The following is a 26,639-nucleotide window of genomic DNA, read 5'->3' on the forward strand; positions in this document are numbered from 1 at the left end:
AGGTTTCTGTTTCTGAGTTTTATTTAAAAAAAATTAAAAATACCACATCTCTGTAGTTTGGTTTACACAAATGCTAGGAGATGAATGAACTTCGGGGACGTTTGGCCAGATACAGCACTTTTCCACACTTACTAGCACCTCTGTAAAGATGTGTAAAAAAATTTAAATAAATTCATTATTTATTGCAGTAGCACAATATTAGAGTAAAACTTTTTTAATTTTAAACTTGACCTTTTATTAACCTTGCCTCTCGCCCAATGATCGCTGGAGATGGGCACCACCTCCCCCACAATCCTGCAAGGACGAGCGGCAATAGGCAACGGATGGATGGAAAACCTTTTGCTATATTTATTAGGTGGGGAAAAAAATTCTACATAAAAATTTTTTTTTTTTTTGTTGGTTGTTTTTTTTAATTAAATATAATCACCAGTGCCAAACTTATAAGCACCCCTGCAGGAATGCTTTATGGAGTGTGGAATTGGGTCTGGTTTGACAGACTCGGTGACATGTCATTTTCGGTTTACTGGCAAAGGCCACTAGATATAAATTTAAGATGTCCTGGTATTACAAATAGATCAAATACAGGTCCTTCTCAAAATATTAGCATATTGTGATAAAGTTCATTATTTTCCATAATGTCATGATGAAAATTTAACATTCATATATTTTAGATTCATTGCACACTAACTGAAATATTTCAGGTCTTTTATTGTCTTAATACGGATGATTTTGGCATACAGCTCATGAAAACCCAAAATTCCTATCTCACAAAATTAGCATATCATTAAAAGGGTCTCTAAACGAGCTATGAACCTAATCATCTGAATCAACGATTTAACTCTAAACACCTGCAAAAGATTCCTGAGGCCTTTAAAACTCCCAGCCTGGTTCATCACTCAAAACCCCAATCATGGGTAAGACTGCCGACCTGACTGCTGTCCAGAAGGCCACTATTGACACCCTCAAGCAAGAGGGTAAGACACAGAAAGAAATATCTGAACGAATAGGCTGTTCCCAGAGTGCTGTATCAAGGCACCTCAGTGGGAAGTCTGTGGGAAGGAAAAAGTGTGGCAGAAAACGCTGCACAACATGAAGAGGTGACCGGACCCTGAGGAAGATTGTGGAGAAGGGCCGATTCCAGACCTTGGGGGACCTGCGGAAGCAGTGGACTGAGTCTGGAGTAGAAACATCCAGAGCCACCGTGCACAGGCGTGTGCAGGAAATGGGCTACAGGTGCCGCATTCCCCAGGTCAAGCCACTTTTGAACCAGAAACAGCGGCAGAAGCGCATGACCTGGGCTACAGAGAAGCAGCACTGGACTGTTGCTCAGTGGTCCAAAGTACTTTTTTCAGATGAAAGCAAATTCTGCATGTCATTCGGAAATCAAGGTGCCAGAGTCTGGAGGAAGACTGGGGAGAAGGAAATGCCAAAATGCCAGAAGTCCAGTGTCAAGTACCCACAGTCAGTGATGGTCTGGGGTGCCGTGTCAGCTGCTGGTGTTGGTCCACTGTGTTTTATCAAGGGCAGGGTCAATGCAGCTAGCTATCAGGAGATTTTGGAGTACTTCATGCTTCCATCTGCTGAAAAGCTTTATGGAGATGAAGATTTCATTTTTCAGCACGACCTGGCACCTGCTCACAGTGCCAAAACCACTGGTAAATGGTTTACTGACCATGGTATCACTGTGCTCAATTGGCCTGCCAACTCTCCTGACCTGAACCCCATAGAGAATCTGTGGGATATTGTGAAGAGAACGTTGAGAGACTCAAGACCCAACACTCTGGATGAGCTAAAGGCCGCTATTGAAGCATCCTGGGCCTCCATAAGACCTCAGCAGTGCCACAGGCTGATTGCCTCCATGCCACGCCGCATTGAAGCAGTCATTTCTGCCAAAGGATTCCCAACCAAGTATTGAGTGCATAACTGTACATGATTATTTGAAGGTTGACGTTTTTTGTATTAAAAACACTTTTCTTTTTTTGGTCGGATGAAATATGCAAATTTTGTGAGATAGGAATTTTGGGTTTTCATGAGCTGTATGCCAAAATCATCCGTATTAAGACAATAAAAGACCTGAAATATTTCAGTTAGTGTGCAATGAATCTAAAATATATGAATGTTAAATTTTCATCATGACATTATAGAAAATAATGAACTTTATCACAATATGCTAATATTTTGAGAAGGACCTGTAGTTGGTGTCATATTCTCTGCAGAGGTTCCCTGAGCTTTGGACTGAGAAGCAGACCCACGCCATCACAGATCCTTGGCTATACATAACAGTTGGCATGAGGTTCTTGTTCTTTTCCACATATTCAACCTTTGTTTAATGCCAGAACCTCCTGCAGTGTCTGTTCTAAAGCTCAAACTTAGTGTTATTTGACCAAAACACACAGCTTCAATCAGTCCCAGAAGTGTTTAGTAAACTCCACATTGTTGCTTGTGATAGTTGGACAATAAAAAAACTTTTTCTTGGATCACTTCTAAACAAGCAATTGGCCTGTTGAATGGTTATGGTGACTCCACTCTTTGCTGCAGTACTCTTAACAGTGAGCTATGGACATTTTTCCTGCATTAATTCTCTTCTGTTTCCAAGATGACAAGATAGGACTGGGAGTCTCACACAGCCTTGCTGGTCACAGTTCTAGTTGTTTTAAAGTTTTCAATTGTTGCTCTGACTGCAGATATGAGCATATTTAGGCAAGTAGCCATTTTCTTGTAGCCATTTCTTGACTTATGACAAGCAACACACATCTGCCATAAGCTGGGGACACAATTCAACAATGGTAGAGAGAGGGGAGCGCCTGAGAATGGGACATGCTAAGCTCTTGGGAGGGTGGCATGAACATTTGAGGTTTCATAGTCAAGCATACCAATTTCCTACATTTCCCACACTTTCTGCCTTGGCGTCATCGGACGGGGAGGCAGAGCTTATCTGCCATGTAGCTTTGTAAAAAGAAAATGAAAAGAAGGTGGTATTAAAGGCCAGTAAACCTTACTAAGGGAAGAACAAGGGGAATACATCTGTTGGTGCGGCACAGAGATTGGGTGCCACTGCGCGTGCTCGTGACCAGTTGCTTGGAGCAGTGTGTCACATAGAAAACAGTTTGATCTGGAGACTTTTTCCTGCTGAGCAGTTTGTGAGACACTGCTTATGCGGTCGTACAAATTGAGCTTTGCCCGGACGTCTGCTTCGAGTCCTCTGAGTCCAGTACTGCCGACTATGTTCTGCCCTATACAGCATAGTGCTGCACAAACTATCCAGCTCAGGTAAAAAAACAAACCAAAAAAACCAAGGCAAATATCGAATGCAATTTAAAATATTAACCACTGTGTTTTTTTCCACATCGACGACAACCAGGACAAGGAAACTATTGACAGTATGTAGAGCTACATTGACGAGTCTTTTCAGAGAGTCGTAATGGGAAAACCACAGAACCTGGAGGCTACTCCAACATCAAAGCATACACGGCCTTAATGCTTTGATAGTACTACCACCTCACCAGACAAATGGTGCACAGATGTCTTAGACTCTATCGACAAGAAGCTTAGCCTTGATGCCAGACTGGCCCTGGTAGACGTTCTGCACAAGGAATTGCAGGCCCTGAGGTAATTGCCAGAGTACTGGCAGGAACAGGTGGCGATGCTAGCTGTGAAGGAAAAGTGTCCAAAAACTCACTGAAGGGATAACATAGCTCTTCAGCAACAACAGGAAAATGAAGGAGACAGAACTGAATATCCAAGCAAGTAGTATATGGAACAACCTAATTTTCTTTGCCATTCCTGGGAGCACAGAAGATGACTCAGAGGCCACCGTGACAGATTTCCTCCAATGGCAGCTGAAAATCTTTTGTGACACGGCACACACCATCATATTTCACAGTGTGCATTATCTGGGAGTGTGGCACCCCCACAACTGCCGTGTGAACGCAGCCTTGTGGGAGTGCTTGTGATGCCTTTTGTCTGTTGCCGCCTTCCGGAGCTGAGTCCACCTGTCCTTTGCTGCTTTTGGGTGCTGTGTGTTGCAGGAATTCTAACGTTCTTGCCACTCTAACAACTGTGCACCGCCACACATACACCCACTTAACCTAAATACACACCCAAGCACCCACACACAAATAATCCAAATGGTTCAAGGTCAGACAAACACAGGTTACTACTACATTAATGTGGCCTGCCTACTTTTATGCTGGATCTATTCTTAATTCAATAAAGTCAGTCACGCAATTAGGATTGCGTCTAGAGTTATCCTTTTGTAAAGAATATCTGCCCTGGCGCAAGTTGGCAACCAGCTTCACAGGACACAGTGGAAAAAAAAAAAAGACGATGGCTTTCTAACAATTTTGTTGCCTGATTTTACTCCCCTCGATTACCATTACACAAACTATCAACTAATTACAATTATGTAGTGATAAAAAAAACAAACAGAGAAACACTTGGATATTCAAGACAACAATACAGTAATGTTCGGAGAACACCACCCCCATACACCCCCCTCACCATCCTCAACAACTCTGTTTCGGCCGTGGACCACTTCAGGTTCTTAGAAACCACCATCTCTGAGGACCTGAGATGGTTTTCACACATAGACACTGTTCGAAAGAAGGCCCAGCAGAGACTGTACTTCCTGAGGCAACTCAAGAAGTTCAACCTTCCACAGGAGCTGCTGGTCATCTTCTTCACTGCCATCATTCAGTCTGTCCTGTCTTCATCCATCTCAGTGTGGATTGGCTCATCCACAAAACAGGACAGGTCCAGACTGCAACGAATAATCAGGACTGCAGAGAGAATAATCAGAGCTGACCTTCCCTCCATCCAGGACTTATACAGGTCTAGGGTCAAGAAAAGAGCTGCTAAAATCTCTGCAGACCCCACACACCCTGCACATAAACTTTTGAGGCTTACGGCTATTTTTTAAAGTAAATGGAACGGCTTTAATGTTGATTAATCTCTTTTTTTCTATAGACTTTCAGATCAGCATTTTTAAAGAAATTTTAGTGCGTGATTATTATTCTTAAAAAAAATTTATGTACTTTAGGGGTTTTACACATCTGTACCAGGGATGCCTATAAGTGTGGAAGGAGCAGTGAGTTTTAAGGGCGCAGATGAACAAAGTGTGGCATCAGGCAGCCGAAGGTCTAATTGAAATGACTTAAAATAAGAAGGGCCATGCTACCAAATATGGCTAACTGATGCAGTGAACACAGAGATTTCAGACCACTGCAAAAGTCTCTGTAGTATTTATTTAAACAAAAAGTAGATCCTAACCTGACTTTTTAAGAACAAAAGAGAAAATCAACTCAGAGAGTGTTTTGCATACCTGCAACAATGGCGCTTGCAGTGAAAAACACAAAGTTTATGGGAACCACCTCCGTGGCATCAAACATTTTCATAGCCTGATTGAGAAATCTGTGGAGAAGAAAACAAGATTCAAGCTGTGTGGCACTCTATTTTTCTAACAAATATTATAGGTTTTCTGCAGATAGCGATAAACTCACAATATAATTTTCTATGTTTAGAAACTTGAAATCCATTGATGCATTTAGCCTGTTGTGAACAGGGGTGACATAAACAAGGAAATAAATATTATACAAAGGCTGGGAAAAAAACCTTGACTAACTTGATCTGAAAAGCGCAGGAGGCCACCATGACGATGAGCATGACATAGAAGATGGGGTAGATGAGCTGCAGCTGGCCTTTTATGGACTCTGTGATCATCCCTGACACGGCTTTGACCGAGATGACTGTAAGAGAAGCTGCAACAGCACAAAGGCAAAGCAGCACTTCAGCATTCGTTCAACTTGTGGAAACAAAGAAATTCTTCTCCTGTTCTTGTTAAACCTGTGGAGGCGGTTTATCTCTGCCAGTGTGAATTAATATTTCACCCATTGTTTTCTACTCATCTCTTAACAGAAATAATAGAGGTCTGTTGTTGGTATCCTGGCAACAAGGCAACCTCTGCATACTTAAATTAGCTTAATTCATAACCTCTGCCCTCCTTTTGTTGTTCATACCAAGCAGGGCCACCAGCAGCATCACAATGACAATGTGCTTCACACCCCTCCTCTTGTATAGATAGAGCAGAATGCAAAACAGGATGACCTCTACAAACTGTTGAGAGAAAGAAAGGAGGGTTATAAAAGTTAATAATGTTGATTTCATTTGCTCAAAGTTTGTTCAGAAACAGAACGTTGAAATTGAACTTTTCTTCACTGTCATATCTATGTAGGAAAATGTGGCACACAGCCAATGAATCACACATTTGAATTGAAATAAATGACTGTGGTAAAAAAAACTAATCTTGTCTTTAGTAAGAAGGTCCTGGTGCTGTCATTGTGAGTCCAAGGGCATTCGGTTGTTCATGGACCTCCAATAAACACCACACAGATTTATTGGATGCAGAGTAAGAAAGGAGCCCAGCAGCAGTATTGAGCAAAAAAGGGCAAGCTAACCTTACAATGTCATCCTGGTGTCGTAGTAAGTATGTTAACTAAAGGGCTTATTTCAGAATGTAATTATTCTATGTGGAAATGGATTAACAAAGACCTGGGTCCTTAAAGGCAACACACACAAACACAGTGAATACCACCAAACAGCAGGAGATGGGATCACCTCTGCTAATGAGCAAAAGTCAATTAATAAAAGTCAGTTAATTTCCTTAAATTAATCAGCAGCTACAGTTAATCCCACACTTGTTGGAGGCCGTCCCTCTGTCAGCTGCCGAGAATTAACAAATTCACTGCCTGAAATGCAAACAGCGTTCTCTTTCAGACACCAATGATCACGGCAGCCAGAGGAAGCGGGGCCATCATAGGTCAAGTCTATCTGTCTCCCTAGACATCTATCTGAGTTTACCTGCATGAACATTTCTCTTTCTCTTTTCATGCAGTTGTTGTACTCTTAAAGTTTTCACAGGTCAGACGAACAGGATTTAACTTCTTCCATATTAAAAGCCACAAACTTCAATGTATTTCACTGGAATTTTATGTGATAAACCAACACAAAGTAGTGCATGATTGAAGTTGAATGAAAATTTTAAACTTCAAAAAGTGTGGCATGAATTAGTTTTCAGCCACCTTTAAACCTGTGAGCAAACAGAATCATGAAGATCAAGAAACACAGTAGATCTTTGACGCGGGTTTAGGTTATAGGTTATAAAATAATGTGCCAAGCTTCATAGCTAGAACGGAGCACTGTGTAATCCATTATCCAAAAATGGAAAGGCACAATTACCAACCTACTACCTCACTAAGACTGTAAACCTCTGTGCTAGCAGAGAATAATAAGAGAAGCAGCCAAGGTAAGGACTCTGGAGGAGGACTCTGGAGGAGCTACAGAGATCGATAGCTCAGGTGGGATAATCTCTCCCAAAGGACAACTAGTAGTTCTGCAGTAAATCTGGCCTTTCTGGAATATTGCAAGAAGAACCCTATTCTTTAAAGACATCAGTGAGAAATCTCTTTTGCAGTTTGCAGGGGATACAGTAAATATGTAGAAGAATGTGCCTTCATCAGATACAACCAAAAATGTACCAAAATGCCGTGTGTAGTGGAAAACTAAGTGGCATTAAAACACCACTGTGTTTTACTCTGGGAGTGCCATGCTGAGGTTGATGTGCAGTGTTAATTAACCTCAGCATGGCACTCCCAGAGTAAAACACGGTGGTGGCAGTATTATGCAGTTGGGATTTACCTCCATCCATGTTCCAGGGAAATCCTGGAAGAAAACCTGTTTGAGGCTGTAAAAGACTTTAAGCAAGACAGTGACCCTAATCATACAGACCGTTGGACAATGGAATCTGTAGATCAAAGCATGTTCATGAGTTGGAAAGGCCTAGTCAAAGTTTACAACTAAATCCAATTGATTGTCTCTGGCAGTGATTCAAAATTGTTGTTCACAGATGCTCTCCATCCAATTTAGTGGGGTTTCGGCTATTTTGAAAGGAAGAATGGGCAGAAATTTCAGTCTCTGAAGGGAAAAGCTGGTAGAGACATAACTAAAAAAAAAACTTGCAACTGGTATTGTAGTAAAAGGTATCAGGGTGGTTAGAAACAAATACATCTCACACTTTCCAAATCTTTTATGTATATAAAACTTTGAAAAGCATGTCTCATTTACATCCAGTTTGATTTGTCTACAACATAAAATCCACTAATAAACATTAAAGTTGTGTTAGTATTTTGAAAAATTAGAAAAAGGTTCAAGAGGTATTAATATATTTGTAATACACCAGATTTACAGTTTACACCAATCGTTAGCAGCCTTTCTGTTGCTGCTCGCCATCATTATGTTTTCTCTTATATTTGAAATTTCTTTTAAGGAAGATTCTGAGGAACATCTCAATCAAGACAGGCACAGTATACAGGTACATCTCAAAAAATTAAATCATGCTTCATGCTTCCTTCTGTGACACGCTTTATGGAGATGCTGATTTCACTTTCCAGCAGGACTTGGCACCTACCCACACTGCCAAACCACAGGTTGATCTCCATGCCACGCCGCACTGATGCAGTAATTCATGCAAAAAGAGACCTAACCAAGTACTAAGTAAGTAGAAATGAACATACTTTCTGGAAGCCTGACATCTTTGTTTAAAATATCCTTTTTTATTGATCTTATGTAATATTCAAACCAATTTCATTATGTGTAAGCCATAAACATGTACAAGAAACAAAGGCTTGAAATACACTATTTGGCCAAAAGTATTTGTCTATCTACTTTCACATGTAAATTAACTTTGATGACATCCTATTCTTAATGTATACGGTCCAATTTGTAAATCCCCACTGCATGATCATGTCACCTCTGTATTTTACCCTGGGCCAACCGTTGCCAAAAACAGCAACTTTAACTATTCTGTAAATGTCTTCCACAAGGTTTAGGAGTGGGTTCATAGTTAGATGAGAAAACCAGAACACAGTCTCCACTCTAATTAATCCCAAAGGTGTTCAAGAAGGTTGAGGTCAGGCCAGTCAGGTTTCTCCTACTCTATGTGTAATGAACCTTCATGTTTATAACCTATGTGTTTCACTTAGTGAAATAAGAGATAAAAAATATTGAACCATTTCATGATATTCTGATTCTTTGAGATGTACCTGTAAGTCTCAGGCTAGTGAAAGAAAACTATCCAAACTACAAAATAATGGCTCAACTTTAAAACCGGATAACAGTGCACAGGACTGCCAGCATCACTTAATAAGCAGCAGAATCCAGGATCTGCCCTGAAAAGCATCTCTGGAGTGATTTTAAACCAAGTCAAGCGTTCACATCTGAAGCCAACATTACCCTTTTCTGATTTTCAACTCAGCTCTGTGCTCCAGATATGTCACTATGGCAACAGCTATGTTTATACTTTAGCTGGTTGAAGCGATATAGTACCAGGCTAGCAAATGGATAGGCATTTTCATTTTATACTGCAAAAACAGGAATTCTACAATGATCACACCTTCAGAAACGCTGAGAAAAAAAGAGCAGGTGTTCAACAGGTGTGAGGGTCGAGTTAGGCCGTTTTTTGATGTTGGTTATTTTCCAGTGGTTACATCTTTTAAAAAACCAATAACACATCAGAAGGCCAGTTTACAGTTTAAATCTGGATACAGAAGGATCAGAAAGACATAAAAGTCGTGTAGTCTGACAGCACAGATGAAGGCTGTCTAATTATTTGTCAAAGGGTCATCTAAAACACCGTCATTGCCATCCATCAGTTCTCATCATCAATATTACTCAACTCTTGAGGAGGATTATACATACAAGGTAGAGCAGGAAGTGCCAGCTGATGGCATGGTACTGGACCAGGTGAGCTGTGATGTGTGTGGATGCATGGGGGGCAAAAGTCACCAGGACGTATGTTCCAGTTATGGCCAGGCTGCCACCTATGGGAAAGAAGAGAGCAGAGAGGCAAGTCAAGTTCTTCATGTCTTTTGCCCCTTTTCCACTGGCTCATTTTAGCCGGTGCGGCTCCACTCCACTCGGTTTCGCTCTACTCGATACGATAACTGTTGTGTTTCCACTGACCCGCCGACGGCTGAAGCTATGGTGGCTGAAGCCCCGCCCCCAGCCATGAGTGTAGAGCTGTGCTGCTATTAATGTTACTTACATTTTCACATTAAAGTAATCTGCGTGAAATGATAATAAATAAATAAAAAACAAAAACATTAATAAGCTAAATACTAATAATGTTTGTATTAATATATATGCAAGAATGTCTTATTTAAGTTTTTTATGTCTAAAATGATCCACTAGGATAATTATCTGGACCACAGCCCAGCCAGAACTTATTAAATAAGGCTCACGGGTTCTGATGAGAGGGAGGTGTGGCAGGAGAAGCGGAGAGGAGAGACGCTGCTGTCTGGATGGTGAAGCTCCAAAGTTTGCCTGAAGAAGTTACAATTTTGGGCTTTACAAGGAAGTTTTTGTCTTATCCATGGCAACAATGAGGACAAGGACTTAAAAGCGTAAAACTGCGGACTTATGACCTTTGAAGTTAGTTTTAGGTTGGATATTGCATATTCGTGCTCTGCAGATTCAGTGGGTTCGTCCTCCCGTTTGGTCGGACGCAGGCAGTCTGATTACGGGCAGCGGCTCTCTGCCTGCTCCCTCCTCCATATGTTCCAAACAGAGCACTTCGTTCTCAGACTGCAGGTTTACTGGTGGTTCCTAGAGTCTCTAGAAGTAGAATTGGAGGCAGATCCTTTAGTTATCAGGCTCCTCTCCAGTGGAACCAGCTCCCAGTTTTAGTCCGTGAGTCAGACACCCTGTCTACTTTTAAGGCTAGGCTTAAAACTTTCCTTTTTGATAAAGCTTATAGTTAGAGTGGCTTAGGTTATCCTGAGCTATCTCTGTAGTTATGCTGCAATAGGCGTAGGTTGCTGGAGGACATAATGACCACTTGCACTCTCTCTGCTACATTCTCATACTACTCTCCAATTTTGCATTATTTGCTGTTATTTCAGCTTTTAACTTTATGTTCTCTGTTTTTCTCTTCCTAGAAGCTACACCTGGCCTGACTGTATCTACCTGTGACACCTTTCTGGAAGGGGGCATCGTCCAAGCTTCTGCTAGATGAAACCACTAAAAGAGCTACATCCTTTGACATTTACTTTTCCATCCCATAGAAAGTACACCTGGATTAGTGCTTCTGTGTTCTTTTTTCGTCTCTGCTCTGTTCTCTCAAACCCCCAGTCGGTCACACTGGCCGCTCACACTGAGCCTGGTTCTGCTGGAGGTTTCTTCCTGTTAAAAGGGAGTTTTTCCTCTCCACTGTCGCTACATGCATGCTCAGTATGAGGGATTGCTGCAGAGTCAACGCCAGTGACTGTCCACTGTCTCTACATGGTCATCCAGGAGGAATGACTGCTGCAAGTCACTGACTGGATGCAATCTGCTGGGTTTCCTTAGATAGAAAAACTTTTTAACCAATTTGAATAAATAACTGAATCTGACTGCACTGTTCGATAGTTGGGATTAATTGGAATGTATGTACCTGACTTGAAATCTGTATGATTTGATTGAACTGACTTAGCCCATTTTAAAGTTACCCACATTTCACACAATGCAACAAGAAACAACACTCCCCAGTTATTTTAACTCTGCTTTTCTCCCTCCCTGTTGGATGGAGTAAGGGGGGGGTCAGGTTTAGCCTAAACCGACTCAGTTATGGTTGAGGTGCAAACAGACCCTCCATTTCTGCTACCTGTGCGACCCCTTTTCTTTTCCGATGGTTATAATCAGTCTGACAGAGAGAGGTACCCCCAATCCTTGTGGATTTTAGTATAACAATAGCCACCAGTGGGCTCTACATGAACACACTTTATCAGTTTATTATTATACTTAGCCATTTCTAAAATGGCCAAATTCTAACACTCAGTAGTTTATTCTAACCTTCACAACAACCCCGCACCATTCCAAACCCTTTGTGAAGTGCCTTGAGACAACATGTGTTGCGGATTGGCGCTATATAAATAAACTGAATTGAATTTTCTTTTCTTTTCTGTCAGCCTTCAGGCATGGTTTATGATCTATAAATGGTAAAATTACATGTATGACCCGCTCCAGCCACTATGGTCCTTAATATTATTGTAGTTGCTCTTGAGTTTAATTAACATTAGCATTGTCTCAACGAAAACCTCATTCTCCTCCTCCCATGGCCAATCAGTGAACAGCAGTCTGTTCATGTCACATGTAGTCCCTACTCAGCCCTAGTCGGACCTGCTCAGGAACAGGGACCAAAAAAGTAGGTACCGGTACGGAAAAAACTGTAATGGAAACGCTCGTATAGCGAATAGGGCCAAATCGAGCCAGTCGAAAAGGGGCATTTGTGCACTCATCAAAGAGCATGTTTTCTAATGCACTTTCTTGTTTTGAGTTTAGCAAAAATCTGTTTAAGAGTAGGAAAATGCACTTTAATGTGCAAAAGAGGATAATCTTGTAATCTTTATGACTTTTTTTTCCTTGTATGATCAGCCCTCAAAGAAAAACAAGAAATGGGTATTGGTCCTGAAAAGCCTCATTGGTGCATCAGCTGAATAATCAAATTGGACACTGGATATTTTATGCCATCAACATTATTCCTTTATTAAAGTTATGGTGGAAATGATGCAGCTAATCTCAACAACCACATTCCGGGTTTATGCAGTTTTAATTATTTCAGTTTAGCTTACTTACCTCATTGGACACAGCACATTACTGAAAAACAAAGCCTGCCTCCATTAATATCTCTCATTATAAATAATGCATTTTTACAGTGAAAATTTCCCCAAATTATTGCTGAACACCATGCACCAATTACAGTACAAAAACAAAGAGGGCAAAAAAAACATTGCTGCCTTTTTATGTGGGAAAGCAACAAAGCTGTGAGGCGCTGATATGCATTTCCAGTTCAACAGCTGTGATGGTCATCATTGTGACAGCCATGACAATCATGCCATTTATCAGCACACTCAAAATATTGTTGTAGCATACAAAACATTGTGATTATGTCTGAGCATAGCACAGCTTATTTTTGTAATGAACGAATGAAAGACAATACAATATATTTTTGACTTCCTTTTTTGTAAATATTACAGAGCTAGGCACATTTGTTGGCATCCCTAATAAAGATGTGTAAAAATCAACTTTTAATTTGAGTACCTATATCCACTGAGGTCTTGGAACTAAGAATTCTTTGGATAAAATTGATTGCATGTGTAGTGAACTAATTCTGTTAATTTGGCCATATGTTTTCTCTTTATTTGAAGCAGCACATTAAGCTATGCACTCTGGAGAGAAAGACGTCCACACCATCACAGTTCTTTCACAATTGTGCCCATCAGTGGGCACAATTGCTTTTTTACATTTTCAGGGAGGGAGTAGGGAGGAGGGGGAAATAGCGATGTTCTGAGGAAACCATGGACTTAGTCTGAAAGTTTGAAGAAGCACACCTTAAAAGGTCCCTCCCCTTTGATCTCTGCTGTGCTCCAGCCCTCCCTCCACAGCGGATCCTGCTGTGAACGTGCAGGCCAGTAAGCAGGGCTACCAATGACGGTGGATAAACAGCCATGGCACATTCACTGGTATAGGGACGAAACATCAACGATATGCTTTACATTGACTTAATCTTGAGTGACAGCACAGGCTGTGTGGGGGAGGGGTGAGAGCAGCGCGTTCACGAGCGTGATTGACACTGCTAAGACATTCCTCGTGGCTCTGATTGATTGTTTCTGACAAATGGCACCAGGACCACTGGGAGGAGCCAGAGTAGCTTGATTTTTTTCACAGATCACCTGTACCATATGGTACAGTCAGGACATAGTGACAGATATAGTCACAAAAATGTAAAAAATAATTTTTTACAAAAGTTATCTACTGTAGCTTTAAGTCTTGACCAAAGCACAATTCTAGTTAAAGGCCCAGTAAGGTTTAGCAAACTCTACATGTTGACATTTTTAACAGTTAATCCCAATCATCCAGTTAGCATGTAGATAGTGCCTAGTGATTGTAATGAAGACTTAGTCACCACAAGAAGCCACTCTTTGCTACAGTTCTCAAGACTTTTTTGCAGTCTATCCATATTGTGGAAAGATAAATATGGGAATTTGTCCAGTCTAGCTGCCAAAGGCCAAAGCAAATGCAACTCTGCAGAACATTATATTGAAACCCCCGGGGAAACAGGAATTAGAACTTCCCTAGAAAATCTGAGCAATGCGAAAAAGTGAAAAATAAAATGCTTTGATTCAATTAGTTTTAACAGAGTTTGACAATGTAAATGGTACCAATAATCTTGCAAAAAAATTATTTCTTAACATAATGGAGTTGTTTCTACTACCTTGTAAATAGTTATTCTCAAATTGAAGGTTGAATTTTTCTACATTTGTCAATGTGACTATGCTACTGCGATTAAAGCTAACTTTTTATGCAATTTTCACATAACAGGGGTTCCAGTAAATTGGTCTGTATGTTCATATCAATTTATTCCTGTTTTCACCATTTTATTATTTTTATGCTTCACTTGATGAGGCCAAACTTTACACGTGACGAATATTTCAGTATAGGTCTTGTAATGTTTTCTTCCAAACTGAATTTGTGGCCTCATAGTACAACTCTGTATCAGCATTAATAGTTTACTTACCAACAATGTCAGATGCTCGAACCGTCTCCTTCAAGAAAAACACAGATATAACAGCGCTGGCTGAAAATAAAAAAACATATTTAGTTAGTTGAACCACTATTAATTCTAATCTTCCAACAGTACTTTGTTTGCACACTGTATATGACTTAAAATATGTTACAAATCATAATTTTCACTAGTCACTTGAGAACTTTAAATGTGGCATGTAAACTCCAATTATGTGAGGTCATGTCCAGGCACATAATGGACAGCATGTTGGCGCAAAGCCCTTTCAGAGCTTTGCATGCTTGTATTGATCCACAAATACTATCTCTGTCTGCTCAGATACATGGAGCTCATTAGAACTCCATAATACCGGCATCAAAATCTGCTGTTATCGTGTCGCATTTTTCCTCAAACCACTCATCAATATCACTGTCAAAAACTGAGCCAGTGAAAAGCAATCAGCTTCACATGAGCTAAGCCTTAGATTAGTATTGCAAATGTTTCCCTGGGACATGTACCAAGCTGAGGGAGACAAATGCACTCAGTGTGTAGCTGTCACAGAGGCGAATAGCGAGACAGATAGATATGCGTGCAGACACATAGACGTGCCGATAAACAGGCAGAAACACAGATGGACGGCCACACGGCCAGACAAACTGAGACAGAAAAACAAGCGGGAAGACAAACATGGAGTAGGTAGGGAGACATAAAGATGTTTGACAGCAGCCAGTGAGGAGGTCACTTTACATCACGCTCATGGAGAAGATTCTTAATACTTAATGGCCAAAACACATTTAACAGATTTTCTGTGTAGGAGGCCTCTGTATATTCAGGACTGGAATGTGTGTGTTGCATTTGTGGACGCAGATTTTAAAAGTTTGAATGAAATTATGAATCAAAGTGCCAATCACACAGTGCGATGCAACCCTCTGTTCTGAACAGCTCTCACGTCTTTTTTTATTGTGTATTCTCTTTTAACTTGAAAGCCTAGCTGGAAACTCAGAAAATCTAAGACTTTTAAAAGATTTTCTGTGTTTCCAGCTGGAAATACAACAACATTGCCCCCCCCGCCCCGAAGACGCAGTTCAGACTGGGAAGGTCGGAGGTCTACAAGCAGTCCTGAACTCTGTATCTAATATTGCTGTTACACTTATAAAATCTAGTGAAAGTTGCAGATGTAAATGTTTTATTAGTACTTCTGATGGCTCTTACTGAATAAGGCTAGAAGCAAACATCGGGCTGTTCAGCATCTATTTTAGAAAAAGTGACTGAACACAAATTGGAGAGAAATACATTATTATTTGCTTGTACTGCTAATAATAGCTGACACAAAAAAAAAATTAACAAATTTCACTGGTTTCTCAACTTGAAACCAGAACATTTTTCTACTTGGGTGTGAAGTCATGTCCAGATCCAAGTTCCGACTTCTGAGACAAACTGAATGCATAGTCAGACACAGAAGGCACTCTGTGTTGTGCATCAACCAAGCTACAATGCTTTTGTCAATAAGGGACAGACTAATGTTGTAAAGAAATATGAAATGAACTGTTACATTCAGTTGCAGCCTTCGTCCAGAATATCCTCCAGAATGACAACACACAGACTGCCATCAGGCAATTGGTACCACAGCATCAAAAGCAGAACCACAAGACCATTTTTCTGCCTCAAGCTGTTAAAATGTTAAACAGCTGTCAAGACTATGTGCTTATCACTACACTTATTAAATACCTTTATTTATTTTGTGTTTAGTGTAATCGAGATCTTGATTAGTTGTATGTTCTTATGTATATAACAAAGTGACAATAAAGTGATTTGATTTAACGGAATATTTTAACTGCAAGCTAACTACTTACCCTAATCGAACAGCTGACAGAGACATTTATTAAACCTCACATTTAAGTCACAATTTATTTTGTACAGCACACAAACTGAGCAGCCATGGGATTAGGTGAACTTTTTTAATTATTCACACAAATAGCTAAACATGGATCCATCTTGCCTTGTAGCAATGGTTCAGGCTAATTGTAGTGGTGTGGGGGATATTTTTGTGGCACACTTTGAGTCCCTTAGTAGAAATTGAGCATTGTTTAAATGCCACAGCCTACCCGAGCATTGTTTCTGACCATATCCATCCCTTTATATGCACAGTGTATCTTCCCATGGCTATAATCACGAGGCCATTGTGCCCTGTCATAAAGCTAGCTTGAATCATTTCAAAGGGAGTTCTTCAGCATGACAGTCTGTCTACAGCAGTTGTATCATGGATGTGCAGTTGACAAATTTGCAGCAACATAATAATATGGGTCAAAATCTGCAACACCTTGCTGAATCTACACTATGAAAAATTAAGGCAGTTCTAAATAGAAAAGAGGGTATTCATTGGTACTGGCAAGGTGTACCTAATAAAGTGACCAGTGTGTATAGTTTAAGACTGACACTGTTTACAAGTAATCACTACGAATACTGAGCTTTTAAGCCTGAAAAAAGAAAAAGTATAATGTTGAAGATGTGTTAAAGAAAGCCTCCCATGATGATAAAGCATAAAGCTGAGCCCTGGAGTACCGTGGCTCTGTTTAACCCCTGACAATCACAATGAGAAACTAATCTTAACAGTTTGTTGGGGTTTGGTTATAGTTTGAGAGTAGGGTCAGCTTTGGCAGCTCTGCATGTCAGGAGATGTCAGAATAATGCCAGACAGGCAGAGCGGAGAGCAGGTGGTGGCACAGGGACAGAGGCAGGCTACAAAATCGCTTGAAAATAGACAGACGGGCCTTTTTAACAGAAGCTCAACAAGCACCAGAAGGAGATTAGCTACAGAACACAAACAGCTCAATGTCAGACACACAGTGTGCCAAACAGAGGATATGCCAATAAAAAAATGTTCTCAACACAAATACAACTCCACTGATGGTACTCAAATCACAGTTTTATCTGTGAATGCTAGAGTTAATTAAGGCCCATAAGTCCAAGATAGAGCAGCTAAATTATAAAACAAAAACTTATTTACACATCACAATTTCTTGCTAAATTTCATCAGATTTTATCAGACATTTCTTCTCACACAATGCAGCTTCAGGAACAAATGTCTGCAGCACAAAAAGCTGCTGGGACTGTTCGGTAAAGCTGGAAGTTTACAACCACTCTCCTTAACATGATGATGAAACGGGGGAGCTGTTACATTTTTCATACTCTGAGGATGTTTACGTACACATTTAGGACAGTTCCTTTTGCCTCTGGGACCAGCTGGATCTAACAGGTAACCATGGCAACTAGTGGAAAAGTGAGATTCACACAGCTTGATAAAAAGAGAAATGTGGCAACAGGAACCTCTGGGGGATGCAGTTGTGACACGGCTGCTGTACGCATGTGCATCAGATCAGTACATGGTCTCTCAGATGTGTAGTAATGGGGAGCCTCCCAGTGGGAAAACACACTGTGTCTGACATCCTTACACTGTAGAAATCAGACATGAACAGATGAGTCATTTAAGTCTGGCTGTCATTTCCAAGAGAAGCTAAAACGTGAAAAACTGTTGACTTTCAATGTGTGTGCTGTCCTTTCCTTGGCAAACAAGGACTGGGTGTTTTGTTTACTTTTGTACTGGATTTTATTTAGGGGTATTAGAGTAAAGGGGTCCATCCAAATACATTTGCAAGCCACAGTTTTCAGATATGTGGAAGAGGTGTAAAAACCTCGAATCATTTTTCTTCCACTTCACAATTACTACTGCACTACTGCTAAAGTACTACTTTATCTTAGTCCATAAAATAAAATTCCATAAACCGCATTAAAGCTTGTGGTTATTATGTGACTAAATATGAAAACGTTGATATGAATACTTATTATTATTTTTATTTTACAATTATTTTACATTTTAAATAACAGTATATATTTATGCAAGCTCATAAATCTGAAGGCTTAAGAATGCCAACAACACATTTTAACCAATGATACAGTTCTGCAGCCAATTTCACAATGTCTTCCTATTGTTTGAAATGTAATGACATGGTATCTGAAAAGGAGGGCTGAATTTGGATGACGCTGTCATTTTTAATAGCGTGAGCTCTACAGACAGGACAGCAGTAATTACTCTCCATGAAACAGTGGAGTGCCAGATTGACATGCATGGGCAGCAGGATGACATCATCAGCTCTCCCAATCCTCTCCTTTTCCTTCCCAACTTCTGCCTTTCGGCAATTTCAATATATACACATCCTCTGTCTGCTTGATTCAACCATCTTCCCCCAACCTTTCCTCTCTCATCACCTTCTTCTCTTTTTCTATGCATCCAACATTCATTTTGTCTCCTACAGGACTAGCTACTCAGTTTCCTCTTGTTTACTCACCAAAGGCATCCCACTGACTGTGCCACCCCCTGAGGCGCCACGCAGCTCTTGGACAACAGGCACAACAACGCAGCAGGAGGGGGAGTGCATGCGTTAGTCAAGGGAGCATCTCTGATCGACGAAATCTGTCAGACCTGGGTGTTTTTACACATCACCACAGCTATACACAAGTTGTGGAGGCATGTGTGTCAGTCTGGTTATTTTCCAATATGTGAGTCAGTGAGAGGTGGGGACACAATTAGAGCAAAGCATGTCCCAGCTGGAGACAACTTCCTCTCCATGCACCTCTTTAAATTAATTAGTCTAGCAGCTCCCTTTAAGACACATCTGTGTGAAACCTTTACACATTCTGGTAATGTGTAACAACCTGTGGTTTTCACAGAGATTTGAGAGCAGCTAAGATGGAAATCAGGCCTTTCAACGCCTGTTGTAAGGTCAACATTATACAGACAAACACTGTATTAAGAGGTAACTGCTCTCAGTGGTATACAGTGATTAGGTCCACTTATAGTGGCGGAGATTTTTCAAGCAGCTGCTCGTTGAAACAAATTAAACACAAAAAATACAACAAGAGCTGTAGCCTTCTTAACAAGATTTGTGGTTTTGTGTAGTGCGTTATACAAACCATTCATCCACTTGTGAGATGGGAAAATCGTTCAAAGTACCATGTTAATAGCTGTCATTAATATCATTGACTCTTCACCACCTCCAGCACAGTGAATGATGGTTGGCAGGAGGTAAGAAGTGAACCTGACAATAATTAAGCTGCATTTAAAGTGTCTGCACTGAGCAGCTGTCAGCAAGCCGGTCAACTCTGTTTTGACAGGCTAATGAATCTGGCCGATTCAACTGTTGTTTGTAAAAAAAGAAAAAAAAAACATTTCAGGAGTGAGCTTTAGGATTTATGCACTTGGTGGTAATTGGACTTCCTGGGTCACCAATAAAACGTAAAAGTTGAAATTAATCTTAAGGGGACCAGAGCTGTGTGTGAGTTGGGCCTTTAAGAACCCGTTACAGTATATCTACACACTAACCCACTGTGATTTCAAGTTCTTGCAGCATTGCTTAAATTATTTATAGTAATTCTCAAAGTAACAGCAACAAGCGTTTGAAGTGTTTAAGCCAATTTTCAGAAGTATCTCCTTTAACTAAGTTTCAGACAAATCAGTCAGTCAATCAGTTAAGTTAATGCAGATGTTAAGTAACTCTGAACTTCAGTGATTCGGCAGATTTTTCATTGTCGTCATTTTAACATGAAGCAGTTGATTCTGTCTAAAGAAACTGGGAGAACACTACATAAGTATTTATACCCATTGAACCTTTTCATATATTCTCATATTTCAACCACAAATATTTTTTAGAGGCATTTTAAGGTAACGCCCAACACAGGATAGTTAAATGGAAAATAGGTACCGTAAATTCTGGACTATAAGCCGCTACCTTTTTCACACTTTGAACACTGCGGCCTATACAACAGTGCTGCTAATGCATGTTTTTTTTTCATGCCGCCAAAAACATTTTGCCCGGTAACAGTAGACCAAGGAAATTGATGAGTAGTTCAAAGAGGTCCAATGAAGTTGCGCGATAAATCAAGAGCACTTTCACAATTCAATTACCGGTATTGTAAATCAGACATTTATATTCACCCTCATCAACATGGAAAATCACCAATGGGTTTCGAAAGGCTGGACTGCTGCGTGATTAAGGGGACCGGGTGCGCTCAAGTGAAAGCGTCAACGAAGAGGCTGAAGTGAGTGACGAGATCCTGAGGCTGTTCAATTCAGACACTGATGAACAGGTCTTTGATGGTTTCGGTGCGCAGGAAGAAGATGAAGGAGGCGATCAATGACTTTTGACCTGGTAGGCTGCAGTGTAAATCCGTTAGGAGATATTGGAATGTTGTTCGTGCACTGTTAGGTAAAAAAGCATTAGCAACAAAATTTGTGTGTTACTGATAACAATTCAATTCAAATTCAATTCAAAGATACTTTATTGATCCCCGAGGGGAAATTAGAATTCCAGTTCAACCCATCCAAACATTCATCATGACACAAGACAAGGGGGGGACGAGTCACCGAGGCTTTGCTGCCCGCTCACAGGCGCTGCCCTTGCTAGATGAGAAAAGAGGCCACATTAGGTAAGTAGAGGGAAAAAAAATCATATTTCACACTTTATCCTTAGCAGGATACAGTTTGAGATTGCAAAAAACCTCAGCGCAAAGAAGCAACAAATTTACAAAACAACATTATGCTGGGAACGGTGAAGGTGGTGTGAGGAGTGCATATGTTTATCTTGAGCATGTGTGTGTGTGCAAGTGAGTGTGTGCAAGTAAGTCCATGAAGCACTGTCACAGAGGCCATTGTCCTTGATGGTTCGTTGGAATGTACATCAACCGGCCAAGTTCTGAGCAGGTCCACAGGTGTCCTCAGGGAAGGGAGGGGGCAGAGCGTCATGTTTACATAACTTCCAGGAGAAGTTGAAGACAGCCAGCCATCAAGGCCGTGCAGGGGAGCCAGATTCAGAAAAACAATAATTATTTGGGTTAGGCTGACTCTTAATTTTCCGTCAGCCTTGAGAGTCTCGCTGGTGCTTCTCAAAGGCGAATCCAAATAGACAAATTCCTGGTCTTTCTGCCAGATCCAAGCGAACAACTTTCTCCAAGATTTATACCATTTCACCCGAGTCCAGGAACCGCAACCCGCTTGCGATCCTGTATAAGGATCACATCCAGTCTGCGATTCAGCTCACGTAACATCTCAGTCTGAGTGTTGATCGCTCTGAAGATCCCATCACACATGCCAGGCAGCCTTACAAACGCCAGAACAGCTGCTGACATTCTCCGAATTTCCCGATATACCAGGTAACCGCTGACTCCAAAAAGCAGAAATCCTGATATCAAACATCCAATTATATACACATCTTCCACATTCTCAACTGACATTATCGACAGACACACAATCCTCCACTTCTGCCAGGAGTCCATCATGTATCTGGAGAAAAATGTCCCGTCCGGGCAAGTGGGCTCTCCCGACCCCTGTCTTCTTGTCGAGAAAATTTGATCAATTGCATTGAGAGACCAACTGACCAAATCCATAATTTGGAAGAATTTGGAAGATGTGCAAAAAGAGGCTCCAAAAAAAGACAAGACACTGAGCTGAAGCAGGTGCGGGAGACAAAGAAAAAGCGTCCACCTCCACCGAGAGCAGGACAAAAGACCTACGTATATTTAAAGGTAGCCGTGTTAAGTAACCACTGTTCGGAAAAAAGCATTTCAAGGTCGTTTACAGTTCTAGTTTTCCGGCATACATAGCATTTTTTTGTTATGTTTTTTGTGGAACTAGTGGCCTTTATTTTCGTGTTTTTTGACAGCGTACTGACGGCTTCTCCACAACTTTGTCCCTGACTTATTTGCTGGTTTCCATTATCCTTATGATGCTGTTTGTTCACTAATGTTCTCTAACAAACACCAGATGCCTTCACAGAACAACTTAAATTATACTAAAATTAAATTACTCCCAAAGGGATTTTATTTTACAATTAGGTGACTTCTGAAGGTATCTCAACAGGATTTATTTCGGTGCCTCAGAGTAAAAGGGAGCTGCATACAAATACGTGGTACCGTTTTCATTATCTTAATGAAACAATGTATCTTTTTCCTTCCACTGACACGTTCTGTGTTATTCCTTCACATTAAACCCTAATAAAACAACAGACGTTTGTGGTTGTTATGCAACAAAGTGTCAAAAAGTTTCAGACGTATGAAAAGTAACTGTACATTGCATTTACACACCAACCCACTGGGATTTCAGGTTTTTGCAGTGTTGCTCAAGATAACAGGAAGATTGAACGTATTATAGCAAAGCTGATCTTGTTTATCCTTTTGCTCTTTCAACCTCTGTCTGTCATGGAAAGTGTTGGATCTGGAAATATTGGCAGCGTTTTGGAAATCTGACTGAAGGTAATAATCTACATTTTTTAGAATATCTCATCAAAGATTTATGTTTTTGCGATTCAAACCGGATGCAGAAGACATTTTAAAATGTCAACCCTGTAATAATTTTGTCTTTGTTTTAAAACAGTTCCTGTTCCCAATAGAAAATAAACAATAACCACTCATGGCAGGATGGCTTAAAAAGACATTTCTAATGCTGTTCTTTTTGTCTTCTTATCATTTTTGAAGAGAAATTAAAAAGTGTTACAATTCAGAAGATTAAAAATTGGCCACAAAATTCTGATTGTATTTTAAATTAGAGACGCACCAAAGAAAAATCACCAAGTGGATGGCTAAAGATTATGCCAAAACAACCATTCATTATTTCTTCAAGTTTATTTCTACAGTTTATTTGATCCTAACCATTAACCCAACACATTTTAAATTTCATGGCTACAAACAAAGAAAAACAGAGGTAGAAAAATAAGAGAAAATGGCTCCATTGTTCTTGTAGTTTCTAGCATGGTGAGAAATAGGAACATACAAAAAGTCAGATGTAATGTTACTGTTTGTTTTAAAAAATCTATTTTATGTAGTCAGTTCTACATAAAAATATGAAAGACGAGTTATTAAAAATCTTCAATGTTGTTTCTGAAAGAAAACCTTGTTTGCATGAAGATTAGAGGTACTACTACATAAAACAAAATCTGTTTTAGCTAATTATTCATGAGGGTGTGAACAGGGCCTATGTGCTGGGACATGAAGAGGTTTGTTGTATTTAACAAAGTTAAAATATTTCATGAGGACCCTGAAGTACTCCGCTGCTTAATTAGATGGTCACCTTTAAGCAAGTGGCACTGAATATTTGTGTGTTCATTACAGTTTATTATTAAAATTGATTACAAAACTATGGTGACTAAATGAGCATGGTAAAGGTTCATCAGTGACAGGTTTGCAATACTTCTTTGTTATCTCGAGTAAAGAAACATCTTAAACATTTACTTCTAGGTTTTCTGTCAATGAAGTAATCATTGTACATGAAAACATTTTATTTATCCCTGTAACAAAAACAGGGAGCTAAATACAGGTACATCTAAAAAAAGATTATATATCATGAAAAAGTTTAATATTTTTTCTCACTTGTTTCAGAAATTAAAGCTCATATATTATATGGATTCTTTACACAGAGTGAAGTATTTCTTGTATTTTGTTAATTTGGGCTTACAGATAATGAAAACCCAAAGTCCAGTGTCTCAAAAAATTTGAATATTGCTTAAGACCAATAAAAAAGAATGTTTTGTTATTCATAAATACTGTTATATTTTAATATAATTTTATTATTTAAATTGCTAAAACATAAAATCTAAAACAAGGATTAACATAACATGGAATTAATAAATAAAAAAAACTTTATAAAAGCCTGACAATTCTGTTTAAAACCTCCTTTTTATTGATCTTATTTAATGTTCTAATTTTTGGAGACATTGAATTTTGGGTTTTATCTGTAAGCCATAATCATAAATACTTCACTTCGTGTAATTACCCTATAAAATATAGGAGTTTCACTTTCTGAAATGAGTGACAAAAAATATTGAACGTTTCACAAAATTCAAATTATTTGAGATGTATCTGCATATGTTGCCTACCTATCTAAGCATCGGTGTATGAATGTGTGCACATTTGTGAGGGCAGCTGCGTGAATGAGGCTATAGCGTAAAAGCGATATATAAGTTCTCTCATAGCCCTGCAGACAGGTAAAAGGAGATTAAAAGCATACTCACCTATCACAGACACACAGCCCAGTGGGGCTATGAGTGATGCTGGGGCAAAGCCATAGGCTGCAAAGTTCCCCAGTTCCCCAATGCCCATGAGGACCACACCACACCACCACATCACAGACGTGTAATAAGGCTTGGATCCGCGCTGAGCCTGACAGACATGGGCGTATTTCTGCCGTGAAGAGAGGGAACAGGAGTCCATCACTCAAAGGGAATTAAATGTAAAGCTACACAACATGGAAATCTACACACTACAGTCTCACTCAGGCTCACAAAATCCGATTTAAGTAAATAAACAATACAGGATCCGATCTGATGTGACTGTTAACACACATTGCAACCCTCTGCTGATTAGAATTATATCCAAGCAGAATCATAACACTAATTAGGCAAGTCAATGAAGTGGGACTTTGTACAGTTCTAACACCACAGATGTACAGTACAGTTAGTAATTATTATTACATCTGTATTTGAAAGCTTCCACAGGCTAATTATGACAAATGAGCAACCTTTTCAAAACATTTGTAACCACCTCTATGCCTCTGTCCTGTTTCCATTACTAATCAGAGGGCTACTTGACATGGAAGGCATCATACAGATAAGATGCGTTTCTGCATCACAGTCTGCAGAATCTGTCAGCATGCTAGGTTAAAGGTGTGAGCTTATGCTTAATGAACTTCATTTACTCAGTAAATGATTTGTAATTGAACAGCATGAAGCTAAGAAACGAATGCAAACACTTTATTTGAAACAGTGTGGATAGGCATCAAAGGTGCAATAGGTATAATATAAACATATACAGACTGGGCAGGAATTGCTAAATGGCTAAAATCTGTTAGTTGCACTGCTAAATCATCATTAAGGTAAGTTTATTAAAAAAACAGGTCTGCAGCTGTGACATGGAGTGTTTCTGTTGCTTAGAGCCTGATGAGAATATTCAAAGTCAGAGCCTCAGGGAAGGTTGATGAAAATCCTCAGGAACAGAAGGCAAACTATCAGGGGAAAGCCGGTAAAGCAAGGTAAAACATAGCCTTCTGAGGCGTTGCATGTCTGCTGCGTGTCTGCTGGATTCTCATGTTCCTTACCTGTATGTTGAGCGAAATGCTGATGAGGACATTCCCAAATATGGAGATGATGATTCCCAGGAGATAGTTCTGGGCAAATTAACAGTAAACAGACAAAATTAAACTACACTCCACTTGCCAAGCAACAATACCAAACACCCTATAATACACCCTGCAAGTCTTATCTCCAGCTGTCACTTCCATGACAACCACAGAGAACGTCTTTCCATTGGTGTTATGTTCAAAGGCGTTAGTGTGCAGTCTCATGTGAAACTGAAGCTCTTGAGGTTTAATATTAAAATCTTTATTCTTATGCACATAGACACATACTGCATACACACAAACACACAAAACACATTGTTTGCAAAGAAGCATTAAAAACACACAAAAACACAAACACTCCTCACCTGCATGGTTCTCCCACGGTATCAGCACCAAATGTATTCATACCACTAAAGCTTTCACTATGTTTTGTGTTATAATCACACCCTTCAGTGTAGTTTTTGTGATTGACTAACACCACGTTGGACCAATTATGAAGTTTAAAGAAGAATATGTGAACTGGAAAACTTTTAACAAACCAAAGTCTTAAAGTGTGGTGTGTATTTACGTATAATTAGCCCTCTTTACCCTAACTTCCTAATAGAAAATCCAGTGAAAACAATTGCCTACAGAGAGGATTAAGTTGGTTTAGGTTGTAAACCAGTATTCCAAGGTTTGAACATCTCAAGGTGCCATTTTAAATCCATCTGAAGCCAGAATCAGCCAAGAGACCCATGGTAACCTCTAGGAGATCCACAGTAAACAGGAACACATCGAAAGGACACCTAGTTGTGCACTCCATAAAGTTGGCTCCTATGTGAGGGTACCATGTACCTTAATGGAAGCTGAATGAAAGCCATAAGAAGTCCTATTTGCTGCTTGCCACAA

The 26,639-nt window shown here is 39.9% G+C and overlaps 1 protein-coding gene across 3 annotated transcripts in view; it reads right to left on the reverse strand.

Annotated features, from left to right (window-relative positions):
* Positions 1 to 26,639, reverse strand: part of LOC124865930 (NIPA-like protein 2) — a 43,640-nt gene that overhangs the window by 2,208 nt on the left and 14,793 nt on the right. For 2 of the 3 annotated variants that reach the window (XM_047361453.1, XM_047361455.1), the window contains exons 2-8: positions 25,731 to 25,799; positions 24,649 to 24,817; positions 14,606 to 14,665; positions 9,751 to 9,872; positions 6,015 to 6,111; positions 5,621 to 5,756; positions 5,321 to 5,409 (exon numbers count right to left, since the gene is read on the reverse strand). In XM_047361453.1, coding sequence (XP_047217409.1) covers positions 5,321 to 5,409; positions 5,621 to 5,756; positions 6,015 to 6,111; positions 9,751 to 9,872; positions 14,606 to 14,665; positions 24,649 to 24,817; positions 25,731 to 25,799 — 742 coding nt within the window. The remainder of the gene's footprint in view (positions 1 to 5,320; positions 5,410 to 5,620; positions 5,757 to 6,014; positions 6,112 to 9,750; positions 9,873 to 14,605; positions 14,666 to 24,648; positions 24,818 to 25,730; positions 25,800 to 26,639) is intronic. The other variant, XM_047361454.1, reaches the window with a different exon arrangement.

The sequence above is a fragment of the Girardinichthys multiradiatus genome, chromosome 3 (genome assembly GCF_021462225.1).
Source record: "Girardinichthys multiradiatus isolate DD_20200921_A chromosome 3, DD_fGirMul_XY1, whole genome shotgun sequence".
Classification (NCBI taxonomy): domain Eukaryota; kingdom Metazoa; phylum Chordata; class Actinopteri; order Cyprinodontiformes; family Goodeidae; genus Girardinichthys; species Girardinichthys multiradiatus.